Source organism: Pocillopora verrucosa, chromosome 3 (assembly GCF_036669915.1).
Source record: "Pocillopora verrucosa isolate sample1 chromosome 3, ASM3666991v2, whole genome shotgun sequence".
In the NCBI taxonomy this organism is placed as follows: domain Eukaryota; kingdom Metazoa; phylum Cnidaria; class Anthozoa; order Scleractinia; family Pocilloporidae; genus Pocillopora; species Pocillopora verrucosa.
The window spans coordinates 2,329,446-2,344,619 of record NC_089314.1 but is presented as its reverse complement, the minus strand read 5'-3'; the positions used below and the strand labels follow the sequence as shown (position 1 = coordinate 2,344,619).

The 15,174-nt window shown below is 37.5% G+C and overlaps 2 protein-coding genes across 2 annotated transcripts; one reads left to right on the top strand and one right to left on the bottom strand.

Moving 5' to 3' along the window:
• The first annotated feature begins 181 nt into the window (after positions 1-181).
• LOC131776873 (adenosine receptor A2b-like) lies at positions 182-1,108 on the top strand. Its single transcript, XM_059093077.2, has one exon. The coding sequence runs from the start codon at positions 182-184 to the stop codon at positions 1,106-1,108; it is 927 nt and encodes a 308-aa protein (XP_058949060.2).
• A 6,577-nt stretch (positions 1,109-7,685) lies between these two features.
• On the bottom strand, positions 7,686-14,373 carry LOC131776908 (glutamate receptor 3-like). Its single transcript, XM_059093115.2, has 13 exons — positions 14,209-14,373; positions 13,726-13,931; positions 13,581-13,628; positions 13,172-13,297; positions 12,624-12,755; positions 12,277-12,381; positions 11,656-11,775; positions 10,614-10,808; positions 9,781-10,141; positions 9,116-9,478; positions 8,622-8,792; positions 8,028-8,153; positions 7,686-7,820 (listed from the first exon to the last, which is right to left on the bottom strand). The coding sequence occupies exons 1-13, from the start codon at positions 14,294-14,296 to the stop codon at positions 7,801-7,803; spliced, it is 2,061 nt and encodes a 686-aa protein (XP_058949098.2). The 5' UTR covers positions 14,297-14,373; the 3' UTR covers positions 7,686-7,800.
• Between the last annotated feature and the right edge of the window lie 801 nt (positions 14,374-15,174).

Sequence of the window (15,174 nt, the reverse complement as noted above, 5' to 3'; positions counted from 1 at the left end):
CATTGAGACCCTCTTGGGTGCTACGACCGACTGAGTGACGAAGCCACACTTTGGCGGCGAGGGAAACTTTGAACTACTAGTAGGTTATTTCAAAAATGAAAGATTCATGTAACATAGCACAAGTTTTGTTTTGTTTTGATACCAAAAGGTTTCTTCGGTATAGAAACAGCATCCCACTGCCATGGATCTCAACACATGGAATATGTTCTGGAGGTTATGTTTTGGATTTTTGGCAACTTTGATCGTTGCTGGAAATATTCTAAACATCTGGATGTTTTCTAAGCTGAGACGCCGAAAGCGGTCCTCATTTCTTCTGATCGGTTTGGGCGTGGCTGATTTACTGGTTGGAGGACTGGCCATTCCTCTTTTCATAGCGGCATTTGAATTAGCTTCAATAACAACATGGCGTGTTTTCAGCATTGTTGACATGTTTACAAGTACATCGTCCATTTATACACTTGCAGTCATTTCCTTGGAAAGAATGTTCTCTGTTGGTTGGCCTTATCGTCATAGAACTGCAAACTTTCGTATTTATATCTGTGCCATTTCCATACCGTGGATCATAGCAGCAATATTCACTGTTCTCACTGATGTATACTTAAACTTCATTATAAGAGACAGGGTAATCTACTTTCTAGTTTTGTTTCCTGTAACACCTCTATTAGTTATGTGTGTAGCGTATTTTGTTATTTGGAGGAAACAAAAATCACCAATATGTAACCATAACAATATCATCAGAGAGACCAAATTGGCAAACACATTACTTTTGATAACAGGAGCTTCTGTTTTTACCTGGCTTCCATTCCAGATTATTAACATATTAGTAAATTTGCATGTTTTTCCATCTTTTTCTCATCTGCAACTGACAGTATTCATCATCAGGGTTTTACAATACAGCAATTCTTTCGTAAACGTAATCATTTATCCACTAAGAATTCCAGAATTTAAAAACTTCCTGCTACACTTGCTTCGTTGTTGTGTAGGTCCTCATCAGATATTTAGAGTTAGGGTTTTACCATCAGCTGAGTCTGGGTCAGTTGTATCCTTAGTAAGATTTACAAGTAGGCGGTTCTTATCACCGAGCTCTAAACAGGAGAGTGCAGTTTGATTGATTGATTTTTTAAATTGATAATTCGACATTTTTTACTGACAAGTGATACAATTGAGGGGAAATCGTGCTCTTCATCATCTGTTTGTGTGTAAAAGTAAGATACCTAAATGAATATCAAGCTAGTTCAAAGCCGAGGTAAACAGATATGTATACTTACCGAGAACGAAAGCATCGAGGGCCGTATCAGACAGTTTCACATCAGCTGAGATAAATAGTCTTGATATTTACCCCTCAAAATGAAGTAAAAGCGGCAATATCATCAGACATAAATGTCTATCTAATTTGGACATCAAACCGGAAAACATCGTACCGTGGTAATTCGGGCTCAAAAAACTGCTCGTAATTTTTAATGACAAGTCAAGGGATGAAAACGATAGAACGAAGTAGAATATTTCATGCGTTCTTTGCTAAAAACAACTTGCATAATTTGTTATACCTGACAATCAAAGAAAAAGAGTTATATTGTACTCTGACTTTTCTCTTTTGAACATCCTGTCGGAGAGATTATTTGAATTAATTTAAGATGAAAACCGAGGTTCAGCTATTTTGGCATTATTTGCGTCCTTCTTCTCGTTTATCAAATAGTTTCCTCATCGGTTATAAGTTATATTTCCCTCTGCATGCATAATGTTGTATATAGTTTTAAATAATATTGGCATTGTAATGTAGCATATGTTTATTTCATTTTAGCTTATTTTCTCGAAGATATTAGCTCTACAGCGACACTGTGAATTTCCGAGCATAAATGAAGTATGTGTATGTATATATTTATGTATGTATGTATCGGTATCCAAGTGGAAGTCATCGCGTTTCCTTTTGACACCTAAGAGCAGGATAGTACAAATCACCCTTGAATTTCCACTAAGAACGTGCGAAAAGCACCATTCAATCACATTGTTTCTACCAAGTCATACACCAGATGTGCATATAACCAGACTGTTATATAAACTAATTGATCAATTTTAGCTCATTTGAAATAGTGTACAATCTACGTCTCGATTTGAATAATAAAAAAATCAAATTAAGTGGGTGAAAGAGATTCAGTACTATAAATGTCCCATCGTTCTCTTATATACTGTGTTAGTGCTTGATGTACATAGTTAATGACGGTTGAGCACATTCAAGTTTCAAGCTGAAGGTGTCGATCTTTTTCTCATTCGAGCTCTTTCACACTGCAACCAAATGTAATACATCATGGTGATGACTGAAATCTAGGACACACGGATCATGTGTACTATAGGTGGCCTCGGTCGACATATAGGCTGACAATCGACCGATATATCGGTCGACTGTCGACCAATAGTCGACCGACAGTCGACTGATAGTCGACCGATAGTCGACCGATATATAAACCAATAGTCCACCAATGTATCACCTGATATGTACACATTTATCGGTCGACTGTCGGCCGATATATCAGTCGACCGATTGTCGACCGATAGTCGACCGATAATCGACCGATATAGCGACCGACTGTCGGCCGATGCATCAGCCGATATGTGCACATTTATCGGTCGACTGTCGGCCGATATATCGGTCCACTGTCGGCCGTTCTATCGGTCGACTATCGACCGATAGTCGACCTATAGTCGGTCGATTGTCGACCGAGGCCACCTATAGTACACATGATCCGGAAAGACTAGTTAAGATGATCATTTCATTTCTGGAAATAACTGGCACCTTTGTTGAATTGCTATCCATATTCTTTGTGCTAATTTTGAGGTCAATTCGAAAGGAGATTGCATTAGGAAATTTATGAAAATTGAGGACCTTTTTAAATTGTGGAACTTCGATTTCTTATTTTGACCTTGGACTTACTCAAGAATCATAGATGTTTAACCAAGAAAAAGTTTTAAAAATGTTCATGTGAACTTAGTAAATTTCTACGACGAAACTAGCAAGAGCCTGAATCAATTTTGTTTACTTCGGCTGAGTGCTTTTATTTGTTATCCATCTTGATGACTTCATAATATTGGCACCGTGGTTCTGTGCGATACAAATTTTTCAGGCGTTGCATCCTCTTAGTCGGCAAATCAAGTGGACCCTCTGTAATATTTTGGAAGTAGTTGCCCTCTTTTGGATACAAACACGTCCTATATATAATTGAATGTTTCCGTTGATCTCCCTTTCAGATTTTACGGCGTGAAGTTTGATCACATGACTAGCTAATCCCAAAAAAACGTTGTTGCGTAAGCAGCTCCTTGCAACGTTGAAATTAAGTAATGGCAATACACCTGCCGTTTTATTGGTGCAGCACCAACATATAATCTCCCGAACTCATTTCTAAAGCAACGCTTTGAAAGTGGAAGGATCATATCGCTACGATCGTTTATTAGTTGAAAATACATACAGCATCAACACCAAGTGGGAATGGAACGAGATGAGTTCGGTCACGTGGGAAATTCCATTTCATTGGACGTGTGAAAATATTGCTAGGAAATGTTTATTCGGCCAATCTAAGGGATCTGTACATTGTTTAACTTTAATTTTTTTCAAAAATAGCGCATGCGATGAAATTTTTGAACGGGATTTAGCGTGATGAAATTCAGAAACGGAGAACTGAAAAACTGAACTTTCAATAATATTTAAGTTATCGCTGATTTGTAATTCATTCTGCTAAACTTAAAGTCGACAGATGTTGGTTTAAGAAGCTTCTATGAAGAAAATAATTTAAATCGTGTTTAACAAAGCACCTTAAAACATTTTAAAGCTTTTTTGTGAATGGGGCATTAGTTGCATGGGAATGAAATGATGAAGCACTAGGCGAATTAAAAAGTTTGACGCAAACCTACATTCCAAACATCCCAAATATGCTCCCTCCTGAATAAACTCACAATCATTAGAATGAATAAACGGCTCCTCAAAAAATCATTATCACTAATCTATTCATGATATCCTAATAGCAGTTAAAATTTCAAGTGTTATATTAGAACATCAAGCATCTTTTTTAATCGTTGAGAGGCAACGGCTTTAAACTCTTGGCCCCTATCCATCGGATAGTGAGGCTATGAGTAGGTAAATATACTTACAGGGAGAATTTCCACATATAATAAGTAATTTGACATAAATAAAAGATTAAGTTGCACTTTACCAGCCTCAAAATGTGTTATTAGTCTTAAGGCGTCCATTTTTAAGACAAATGAATAAAGGGGTAAGTTTTTAAAGAAACTGTGATGCTGCATCGGTAGGAGAGTATACGGCAGGTAATTTAGTTTTAACAACTGACATGAAAACGTAAATTAGCCACCGTAAAGGGTTAAAAAGTTGAAGTTTCGAGCGTTAGCCCTTCGTTAGAGCGATCGGAGGAATTGTGGGATGTATGTGGGTACAGAAAGTGGAGCTACGCCATTGGTGAGAATATGGTGACAAGCAAACAGGAATAAATTAGTTGAATGAAAAGCGCTCGTTGATTCCGTGGGGGTTAAGGGTGCCGATTTGGAAGATAAATTTTTGTTCTTGTGTTTTACGGCTTTCCAAACTGCCTAGATGTAAGGAAAGGCCGCAAACTGCCATATGCCGTTCAGAATGATTAGGAAGATTAAAGTGTCTAGCGAGTGGTTTGGGTGCGTCCTTGTCATTTCTTTCCACGTCGCGAAGGTGTTCTCGGAATCGGTCACTTAGTCGTCTTCCTGCTTCGCCGATGTATAACTTATTGCAATAAGCGCATGTTATGCTGCGAATAACATTGGCGGAGGTACACGTAAAGTGATCAATGATCTTAATGGATCTCTTGGGTCCCGATATTCTATCTACGTTATGAATGAAAGAACAAGTTTTGCATCGTGAGCGAGCGCATTTGAAAGTTCCAGATTGGTCACTGGTTTGAAATGAACTCCTGACCAAAGGGTTGCCTATGTTTGTGTCACGTTTGAATGAAATAAGTGGGGGTTGCGAAAAGATAGTGCCAGTCTCTGAATCGTTTTGAAGTAATTCAAAATTTTAAAGAATGATGGATTTAAATGCGTGGTTGTGAGGGTAAAATATAAGAGTAAATGGAATGCGGTCAGTGCTATCCTTCTCAGCCGTTTGTAGTGCTGACTGTCGATCAATTTGTTGGGCACAGTGGTGGCCCGCTTGAACGACAGAGGCAGGATAGCCACGTTTATCGAAAAACTGGCACATTGCCTCTGATTTTTCGGAAAAATCAGAGTCGTCACTACATAAACGACGAAGTCTGAGAAACTGTGAAAAAGGTATGGAGTTCTTGACTTGTGATGGATGTGAAGATGAATACAACTGTATTTATGTATTCGTCTTCACATCCATCACACGTCAAGAACTCCATACCTTTTTCACAGTTTCTCAGACTTCGTCGTTTATATGAAACTGTAGGTTTTATAGTAAATTCTAGTGCATAAAATGTTGCCTTCGATTGAAATTTTGATGTCTAGAAAAGCCAAAGAAGTGTCGGAAATTTCCCAGGTATATTTAAGATCCGGATGAAAGGAAATGACGGCGGTTATAAATTGAGTGAGCTCCTCTTTGGTAAAGGAGGTAGCACCGATCCCATCGTCAATGTAACGGCCGTAGAGTTCAGGTTTTGGGCCGTGGTGTTGACTAAAAAATTGATGTTCGATAAAATCTACAAAAAGATTGGCGTAGCTAGGTCCATATGCGTTTTAGTACCCATGGCTACGCCATTAGTTTGTATGTAGTAGTTGCCACCGAATGAAAAGGGATTGAGTGTGAGCATTAGTTCGGCTAGACGGAGTAGTGTTTCAGAGCTGGCTTAACAGTGCGATAATCGAAAAAAATGTTTGAGGGCCCGGAGACCTTCGTCATTGGGAATGACAGTATAAAGAGATATTATATCCATAGTGAAAATAAGTTTGTTTTGGCCGAGGAAACTAAAGTCACGAAAAATTTCAAGTGCGTGTTGGCTGTCCTTAATGTAAGACGGTAAAGTTTTGACGATAGGTGCCATAATTTTATCTAAATAGCTGGAAATAAGTTCGGTGGGACAACTGCAGGCAGAAACGATGGGTCGACCTGGGTTGTTAGGTTTATGGATTTTAGACAGCTACGCGAAGGAAACCTTTGTGAGTCCCGAGAGGATCGTCGGCTGTCAGAAAATTCAGAATCAATTCAGTCATGATTAAGAAAAAAAAAATTAATTCTCTAACGCACACAGGAAATTGCTGATATTCTGACATGCCGCCTTACCCGGAACATTTTTATAACAAAGGACGATATTTGAGACGACATGTTGCCGCTTCTACTTATTTTGTCTAGGTTAGCTTGAGTCTTGAATAAATTTATCTCATGAAATTTTCTTCACCTAGGGACATTTTTATGACGAAGGACGCTATAAAGGACTGTATCTTGCTGCTTCTATTGAGTGAGATTGTATCTTGAACTAATTTTATCTCATAAATAATAAGTTATGTAAATCAGAAATTTATCCGTGACGCTTTATGACACAATTGTAAAACCGCTCTTGTCTCCCCAAACCTAGACAAAATTCGTTTAGTAAGGAAGATTGATTACAAAGATCTTTAGGCTGTTCTCTACATTGTCACGCTTGAGAGGTGTGGTGTCCAAGCAAGCAAATTTAATATTTACAAAATTACGAGACAACCTACGACTGATATAACCTACACACACAAGTCTCATATTTGGCGCACGCCTAACCTTAACTATCGTCTCGATATAAGCATTCCTAATTTGACAAGTACATGACATTTTCACAAGTATGCCATTCCTTAACAGCTATGCTACAATAGGGATAAAGAAAACTTGTTTCATTTCATGTGTTCGTGAAAGACAAGTGGATAAAAACATAAACTGAATGACAGTAGTGAGCAGAAATGAGAAAATAAGCCACGCTCTTCGATAAATCGGAATTTTCTGCTCTGACTCGAAAAAGGAAAGGAAGGATTTTTATCGGAGAATCTTTTTTTGAGGTTATCCCCACGCACGCCAGGGGGCTGTCCCGGGGGAATTCCTATTGTTTTCATATCCATACGTGGAGTTGTGACGCAGTTCGTTAATATTTCGTTCCTTTGTGTACCGGTACACGAAGACACACAACCCACGCCAGCCTATCGCGTCCTATTTAAGTAAAAAACAATCTTTTCGAAATATTCAAAAGTTATTCATGGTCATATAATAAAATGCTTATTGACTGAGTCAAGTCATACATAATCCCAAGCTACACATATGAAGTTACCGCTTTTTCCGGTTAGAAATCTTTGTTAAACACCGCAGTTTATATGATAGTTTGCATTTATCAGTCGGACCAGCTGAATTTTCACAACTTCAGTGTTTCTCTAGCAAAATAATAGTTTTCTCAAGAGCTTTGGGAGTAATGCCGAATAATAAACAATTCATTCTTTTTAAGGATCTGTACGCTGTTAAACTTTAATTTTTCTCATAAATAGCGCATGCGATGAAATTTTTCTTTACCAGTTCATACACAATAATGAAAGTATGAGGTTGTGTGGAAGAGTTGTTAAAACTCGGCAGATTACTTTTGAATTTGAATCAAAGAAGAATCCCTCATTCCTTCCTTCCTTTCAACCTCACTCCTTGCGTTTTCGTGAATTTAATATAAAAGTAAATAGTATTAAAAGTAAAAACAACAGAAATAATGATCGAAATACACAATCTTTGACTCCTTCTTTACTTTTTAAAAGAATACCACGACATAAAATATTGAGTCATTCGAGAAGGTCTTGAGGGTCGAATTTTCATGGAACGAAGTTATGCCCTGTGGAAAAAACAAAAGAATAATGTGAGCCTCTCTAGGTCTTATTTGATTTCCTCAAAAAAATATATGCATTAAATAAACAGTTTCATCCATGGAAAAAAAGTTCGAGCCTTACTCCTGCAGCCCCGTTTGCCACAAAATCTAATCGACCAAAAGGGGTAAATAAAAGATGGACAATCCAACAGTCACTGATTCCGTGAGACATACCTTGTTCACCTTTTCTTTTCCAGTAAATTTCGGCCAGTAAGGTCAGGAAAGCAACCACCATTCCAACAAACAGGACCAAGTACACACCCAACATACTATTTAGACCAATTTGCTTGCGAGACAACGCTACGAAATGGAAGAAAGACACGGTTTGCTCGAAACTGTATAAAGGTATAGTACACCTCCATCCATATGCCTAAGGATTTACCGATTCCTTGACATAAAAACTTGATGTGCAGCAATGTTGTGGTTTTTGTTGCGAGGTATCGATTCTGTACGTGAACCATTTACAACTGAAGGGCTCAAACCACTTTAAGTGAATCCTGTTCGATAACACTAAAGACTATCTTCTTGTGCTAATTTGTGAAGTCAATCAATTTGGCGAAACTTTCCTCTTTGATTAGGATGGAGATTACAATTAAATGAACCACATTTTGGAAATTGAGGACCTTCATTAAATGTTAAAATGATTGTTGTCCACCTAATTCAATGCTATAACGAAACTAGCAGAGACAAGCAGAAGAGGAGTTTTGGACCACAATTACTGGAAACTCCAGTGGGAAACGAAAGTCTTATCAAATTGACATATCGTACATGTTTCTTCTTTAACTGAGCAGCTACTTTTGCTCTCCCACCATTTCCGTTCCAGGCTGGCAAGGAAATCGTTTTCGTGTAAACGCAATATGGTCAGACTGAAGTTATGCACATGAGGATCGTTGTCGTGGAAGGCCAGTGCATATCCTTTAGCTGTGCCTAAACCTGGTACTGAGGGGAAAAATCAGATGCTTTTACAAGTGATATAGCTGCAATGAGTTAAATAAATGTATTGGGTCTGATGTGAAGAATTTTTTGTCAGGCCAATCAGAGTAAAAAGTTATAGGCGGAAGATTGTTTGAAATCATAAAATCCCTCGCACAATGTTTTGGTGCGGCTAATTTTTGTTTCATTAACCATTTTTAGTGTTGATTTTGTGGTCATTTACAAACAGTAACTTAAAATCAACTTCAGATATAGAATGGCACAGGAATTATTACCAAACGTACTCACAAAGTCTCTATAAAACTGCCGACTGTTAATTCAGTATTTACCTACTTCCAGGTCACACGGTGGCTTGCTAACAATCTTCCTTAGATAAGGCCCGTCAGTTATCAGAGCGAAGTCTTCTTTTTCTCTCACCCATTGAACACCCTGTGCAATGGTTTGAACCAGTGTTCCGTCCAATTCAATTTTACGCCAGATCTTTTTGTATGTTTCGTAGTCACTAGTCTTGAAAAACTCTGACGTACTGGATGAGCTAAGCACTGATATAGAGTAAGATGATTCCGTGAGTTCTCCAAGGTTATTAATGGGATGCACTGCGTTCTTCACCGTAAAAAATGCTGCCAGATTAGCAGTGTATGTTGAGATACAGATCAGTACGCAGAACCAGTAGCAACCAGTAAGTATGCGGCCTAGGAAATATTTGAGGTAAAATTGTTAGGCTTCGATTATAATGTGTGGATTTTAGGAAGGCACTGGTTTAAACCATTGTGTAATTTATGGATTTCGAACCAGTCTGCCTCACTCTACCGCTTCTCTTATAGAGGTATATAGACAATACGAAAATCTTTTCTAGCCTTTGCTTAGGCACTGTGGCCAGGGTACATAAAAAAAAAATACAGGTAATTTTAAAGTGACGAAACAGTGATAGGTAGAGCGAGAATACCATCACTTCTCAGTTATCACTTGGGTATCTGATTAATTTCTACTCCACCTGATAGGCTTTTTGGTGTGTTATCTCCTCCCTGTTGTAGCATACAAGCTAAAGCAAACCACACACTGTTGAAAAAGCTGAATTCCTTTGATGTCCCTCTTCCATTATCATCTTTATATCCATAAGGACTGTAGTAGTTTATTACAAACACAGCAACAGAGCTGATAACCAAGGTGGCTAAATTAGCGAACCAAACTTGATTATCAAACGGATTCATGAACTGCAAAAGTTCGTATTTGTCTTCGGACGATGCTTTCTTCAGCAATATATCTGATGTGTAGTGCATAAAGGGGACACTGAAATCCACGACCTCCTCTCGCCTTTCAGTAATAGTGAGGGCGGTAAGGGCCATATCTGCTCGCTTTTAGGTAATAAAAGAACAGCCTATTAATTTGATTTATATTACTGTATTTATAGTTGTATCTCTCTCCCAATGAAACTCCATAGCTCGCAAAGATCGTTTTTCAGATTTAAATCTTTGTATTCTGTGTAATATCGCACCCACATTTACGTAAAATAATACAGTAAGGTTTTCAGCAGGAAAATTTCAATCAAAAGGCCAATATATTGTTGTTATAGCAGGTCCAAATCAACAGTTGCTGCCATAACCCTGCTTGAGTGCATGGACGTAATTGGTTGAGGCGAATGTCAGGAAATCGGACCGATTTTTTTCCTACCCAGAGTTTGTTGTTCAGCTTTGTAGACCTTACCAAGGACAATTTTCGATACCATTTCACTTAAGCCTTTCAATTTCTGATTTTGGCTAGTGTGTTTGCTTTCCGATGATATGACCTATCAGAGAAGTTAATTTGATGAGAAATTCTTGAGCATACCTCGTTTACAATCTCACCAATAACCCCATTCCAAGTTCCATCCTCCATTTCAGCGCCATATTTCCCGTCAGACGCGGTGTAGATCTCATAGGTAAATTTGAGATTTCTTGCAAGCTCATTAAGAAAATCAATGCAGTATCCTTCATAAAATAATCCGCCATCTTCCTTTCTCCTTTCCTCAACGTAGGGACTTTCCTGATGGCAAAACAATCGACCCTTAACTCCCAGAAGTGATTAAAATCTAACTTCTCCCCGCAATATTTATACGTTATCCAGCAAACAAGTAATGAGAATACTGAAACACATCAAATAGAAGTTGTTGTCTTTATCTAACACCAAATTCTTGTAATTAATTTAAAAGGAAATAGGTAATAGCTGGAGGGGAGAATTGACCATCAGATCACCATCAGACCTGGTACTTAAAGAGTTAAACGATAATCGTTTTTGAATTGGTAACGCAACTTGTTGCGGATGATGATGAAAATTCAATTACATTATCATAATAATAATTAGGCTTTAAATCGACGCGTTTTCAAGGCGAATAGACTGCCTATCTGGATTATAAGTTTGTGTGGTTTAATTTGTTTTCTGTTTGAACACCTTAATCTTTCCAAGGGACCTCAAGAAAAGATCTTTTTTAGCCTCCCTCTGGTACAACGAAGTGTTATCCGCTTTAATTCAGAAGGAATGGAAATTCATAACAATACGTGACGAGCAATATGAAGACACTTTTTGTGGTACAAAAAATACTTGAATAAATAAACAATCTCAAGAAACACAGACGGAAAATGAAAAAAATTATTAAATATTTCGAGTTAAAGAAATACCCTCCATCTCCCTCTGATACAGTCAATTTTGCAAGCCATCGATTTTCCACCTTATTCAAAGGAAGCTTGTTCATAAAGAATGCCAAATACTTACGCACCCATGAAAATCATGGACTATAATTTTGAGTATTTATGGGCAAATTTTGGCCATTATAGTAAACTATTCCATGACTAATCCCTCATAGGTACAGATATCTGAGTTTGAGGCTCATTACCAATAAGACAACGACTCGAAGCTTTCTTTCCTCCAAAGTTTTTTTTGATGAAGGGCTATCCATGTTGCGCTTGATGTTCCCAGTCATAACAGCGCCTTTGGTTGAATTCCACGTACCAACCTACAAAATAGATTTTGCTTTATAATGTCACCTACTTTGAATAGGATGTTCAATGTTCTGGAGTACGGTAGGTGTAGATAAATACCACACGTTGGACATGTATTTAGATGTAAAGATGCGTAACCAGGTCCGGAAGTGAAATACTTAGCTAAAAGTAACATTGCACAAGCAAAAAACAGCAAACATGGCTGAGATAGTTGAAATCAACTAACAACCAGGATTATGAAACCATTTTATAATTATGAAACCATAATGAAACCAGAACGCATTCGGGCGAGTAATAAATGGCTACTAGCGTTACGAAATTCTTACATAACTTCACGCAAAAGCATTTCAATAGTTGCACAGTAGAGTAAAAAACAAAATGAATTATTTCGCAGTTTCTTGACAATAAATAGAAATGCAAATTCTAGCTGCTACAGTAGCTTTCCTGAGAATTGAAGGATTAATAAATCGAAACACTGATGAAGTTAAGTGGTAAGGTAGATAAAAGACACCCACCCTCTTAAAGTAATTGTTTTGAAGATTTAAGATTTCCAGTTCAATTCTTTCCCGCTCCCCACGCTCAGTAAATTGAAGAAGTCCAGTCATACCACAAAGAACAACCTGTTTCATTCGGAGAAATGTGAACATGATTCAGCTTTACGCACGCATTTGGTTTAGGGTAATAAGATTCTTAGATTTCATTTTCAACCTGAAATGAAAATAAACGCCAAAATTGCAACTACCAAGAAGAGGTCTAAGCACCCAGATTTAAAGAAGAACTTTTCAAAAAGAGTTCTTTTACTCTCTAGTGGATATAATTTGAGAATTAAATGAGAATGATTACGGAAGAAAAATATGCTCACCTTTCTCATGCATGTTAACATTATGTTCCTATCTTCCAGACGAATGTCAGACCCATTTATCGACGAACAAGACTCCGTGTTCACTGCTTCCTGGATGATACGGACAGCGTCATGACTGACGGCAACTAATTCCTGAGGTAATGACAAAAATAAATGTCCTTAGAATATCACAGTGAAAGGTAAGGATAGTGCTTCACTCTTACGTCGAGACATTATAATGCTACTTCCAAATATGAGATCGTTGTCCAGAAAACTGATAATTACTTAGAGTATGCGGTTTAACCTTGACACTTGCAGTTAATAATAGAGTCCGATAAAGAAAGAGAAGTTTTGAAATGGTCTGTTGCTGGTAACAGTGACAGCAAACTATACGGAAGACATTATGGCTTTAACAGCAATTGTCTTAAAGAGTGTGGTTCTGAATTGATTAGATACCTTTGCATCTCAGTCAGAAGGAAATAGAAGCGTGGCAGCGAAATAGCGCAGGGAAAACCAAACAAACAAATAAAAACAAAAAACATAAATCTTTCCTAAACAAGAAAGCTTACCTTGTTAATAAAATCTGAAAAATTGTCTCCAACAACATGTTTCATTTCATCTACGAGTGAAGCCTCAGCATGCGGTAATTTTAAAGCTATCACCACATTTTGGTACCAGGTGAAATTCAAGGGAATCTGTCGAAGTAATGAATTAAGTACTGAACGTAGTTCGCTAATGAAGGCTAGTATCTCCCACGCAGCTTCTAAATTTAGTGGAAATACTGTCTAGGTGAATTCCCGAGTTGTCATTGCTAACTGTAGTAGGCTGCAGGCCTTGGAATATTATGGGCGAGAGAAGTTGGATTAGCTATACTGTCCAAATCGATTTTCGGTCTACCCGTCAGCCATGTGAACTTTTGTCAGTAATAATGGTTTGATGGTAAAATTGAAATGTTTATAGCAAGTTCCAATATCAAACCTGTTCTTGAATGATCCATATATATGTCTTTTCGTGTTGACAAGGCCTCTGACATAAAATGAGAGACGGATTCAAACTTAGATTCCATGAAATTTACGTCAATGAAACAAAGAAGACTTAATAAAAACAAAGACATAATTATTACCTGTTGCAGCAATAGCTCGATGTTTTTCTTCCCCAGGTAGAGTATAATAACTTCGGCATCAAATTTCTGTATTTTTTCTATCACTCTGTGTGCCGGTTCAGTCAGTTCTTTATTTTTGTCGCGCCCAGAAAACTGAACTAAATTAATGATCAGCCGTAATTTCTGTGAAACAGTTAGAAAATTTCCAGCCTCGTGCACTCGACGCTCTAAACAATAACATACAGTAAGCATTAAAATCCACAAATTTCACACCTAACAGGGCAATAAGACCATTAAAAGACTCAACAGAAGGGGGAAAACAAATTTGTTTGCGGGCCTCAAATGCAAAGTTTTCGATGATTACTTTCAAATAAAGCTAAGTTATAGTTAGATCTCATTGTAAACACGCTTCGAATGTGTCAAAAGTACCCAGATGTTATTTGTATAACACTGAAAGGAGCTGAAGAATAACCATATTGAAGCCATGGAATTGACCAAATTTACCCTCATAAACAAGAACAATATTTTTCCACTCGTAGATTTTCAGTATGTCTAGTGTGGCATACGCATAATCTTTGTATCCTGCTGACATTGATCCAGGGGTCCATTGTTGCCATGGAGACGGATGAGAGGAATGCCGGTTATTGTAGAAAGAGCACAACCGGAAGCAGTTGCTGTACCTCCCTCGATAAGTGTGATGACGTTTGATGCTGAAATAAGTGTGGCAGAAAAGGAAGTTTGAATTAGTTGGCCTCATAACATCTCAAAAACTGAAAAAAAGGACTTGACCAAGTATTGGGTCATCTTACCTTCACTAAATAGGTCTACAGCTTCGGAAATATTGAATTCTTTTAAAACCAGTGAAACATTGTTCGAGCCAAAGAAATAACTGGCGACTGAGTTTACTATATGAAACTCCTCAGAATGTCCATTAATAAACCCTGTTTAAAATTGGGCAAGAAGAGAATTATTTAGGCGAGCGTGATAACTGTCATAATGATGACAACAACATTGATAATAATAATGATGATGATGATCATATTGAGGATAATAAAAGCAAATTATGGATTTTATCTCTTGGCTTTCGAATTTCTTTATGACCAAGTAATATCGAGTTTTATGTTGAAAGTTTTTTCCTTTGTTTCCATGAAGATCAATGAAGGAGGTAAATATAAAAAGTTCATTTATCCAGGATTCTTGCATTATGGTAATCGTCAATATGCATCTGGCTCTGATTCGGTAATCACTCAATATGCATGATTTCTTGAAACTTACCAGAAGTCACGATCCTATTGGCCGCGGCGATCCTCTCTAGGATTGATACAAGTAAAAATAATGTGGAGAAAAGGGCTTGCGTCTTCATCCTGTCATGAAAATTTAAAATAATAATGATAATAATAATAATAATAATGATGATGATGATGATAATTTAAAAAAATCAATTCACATGTAACTGAATAATTGATCGAA

Bases quoted from the DNA above. Each gene is read 5' to 3' on its own strand.
- LOC131776908 (XM_059093115.2), bottom strand. From the start codon at position 14,296: ATGTCAGCAGGATACAAAGATTATGCGTATGCCACACTAGACATACTG. The intron at 12,382-12,623 runs GTGAGCATATTT...CGAATGAAACAG, and splicing joins TGTTAACATGCATGAGAAAG to GTTGTTCTTTGTGGTATGAC. The intron at 9,479-9,780 runs GTGGAGTAGAAA...AATATTTCCTAG, and splicing joins CACACCAAAAAGCCTATCAG to GCCGCATACTTACTGGTTGC.
- LOC131776873 (XM_059093077.2), top strand. From the start codon at position 182: ATGGATCTCAACACATGGAATATGTTCTGGAGGTTATGTTTTGGATTT.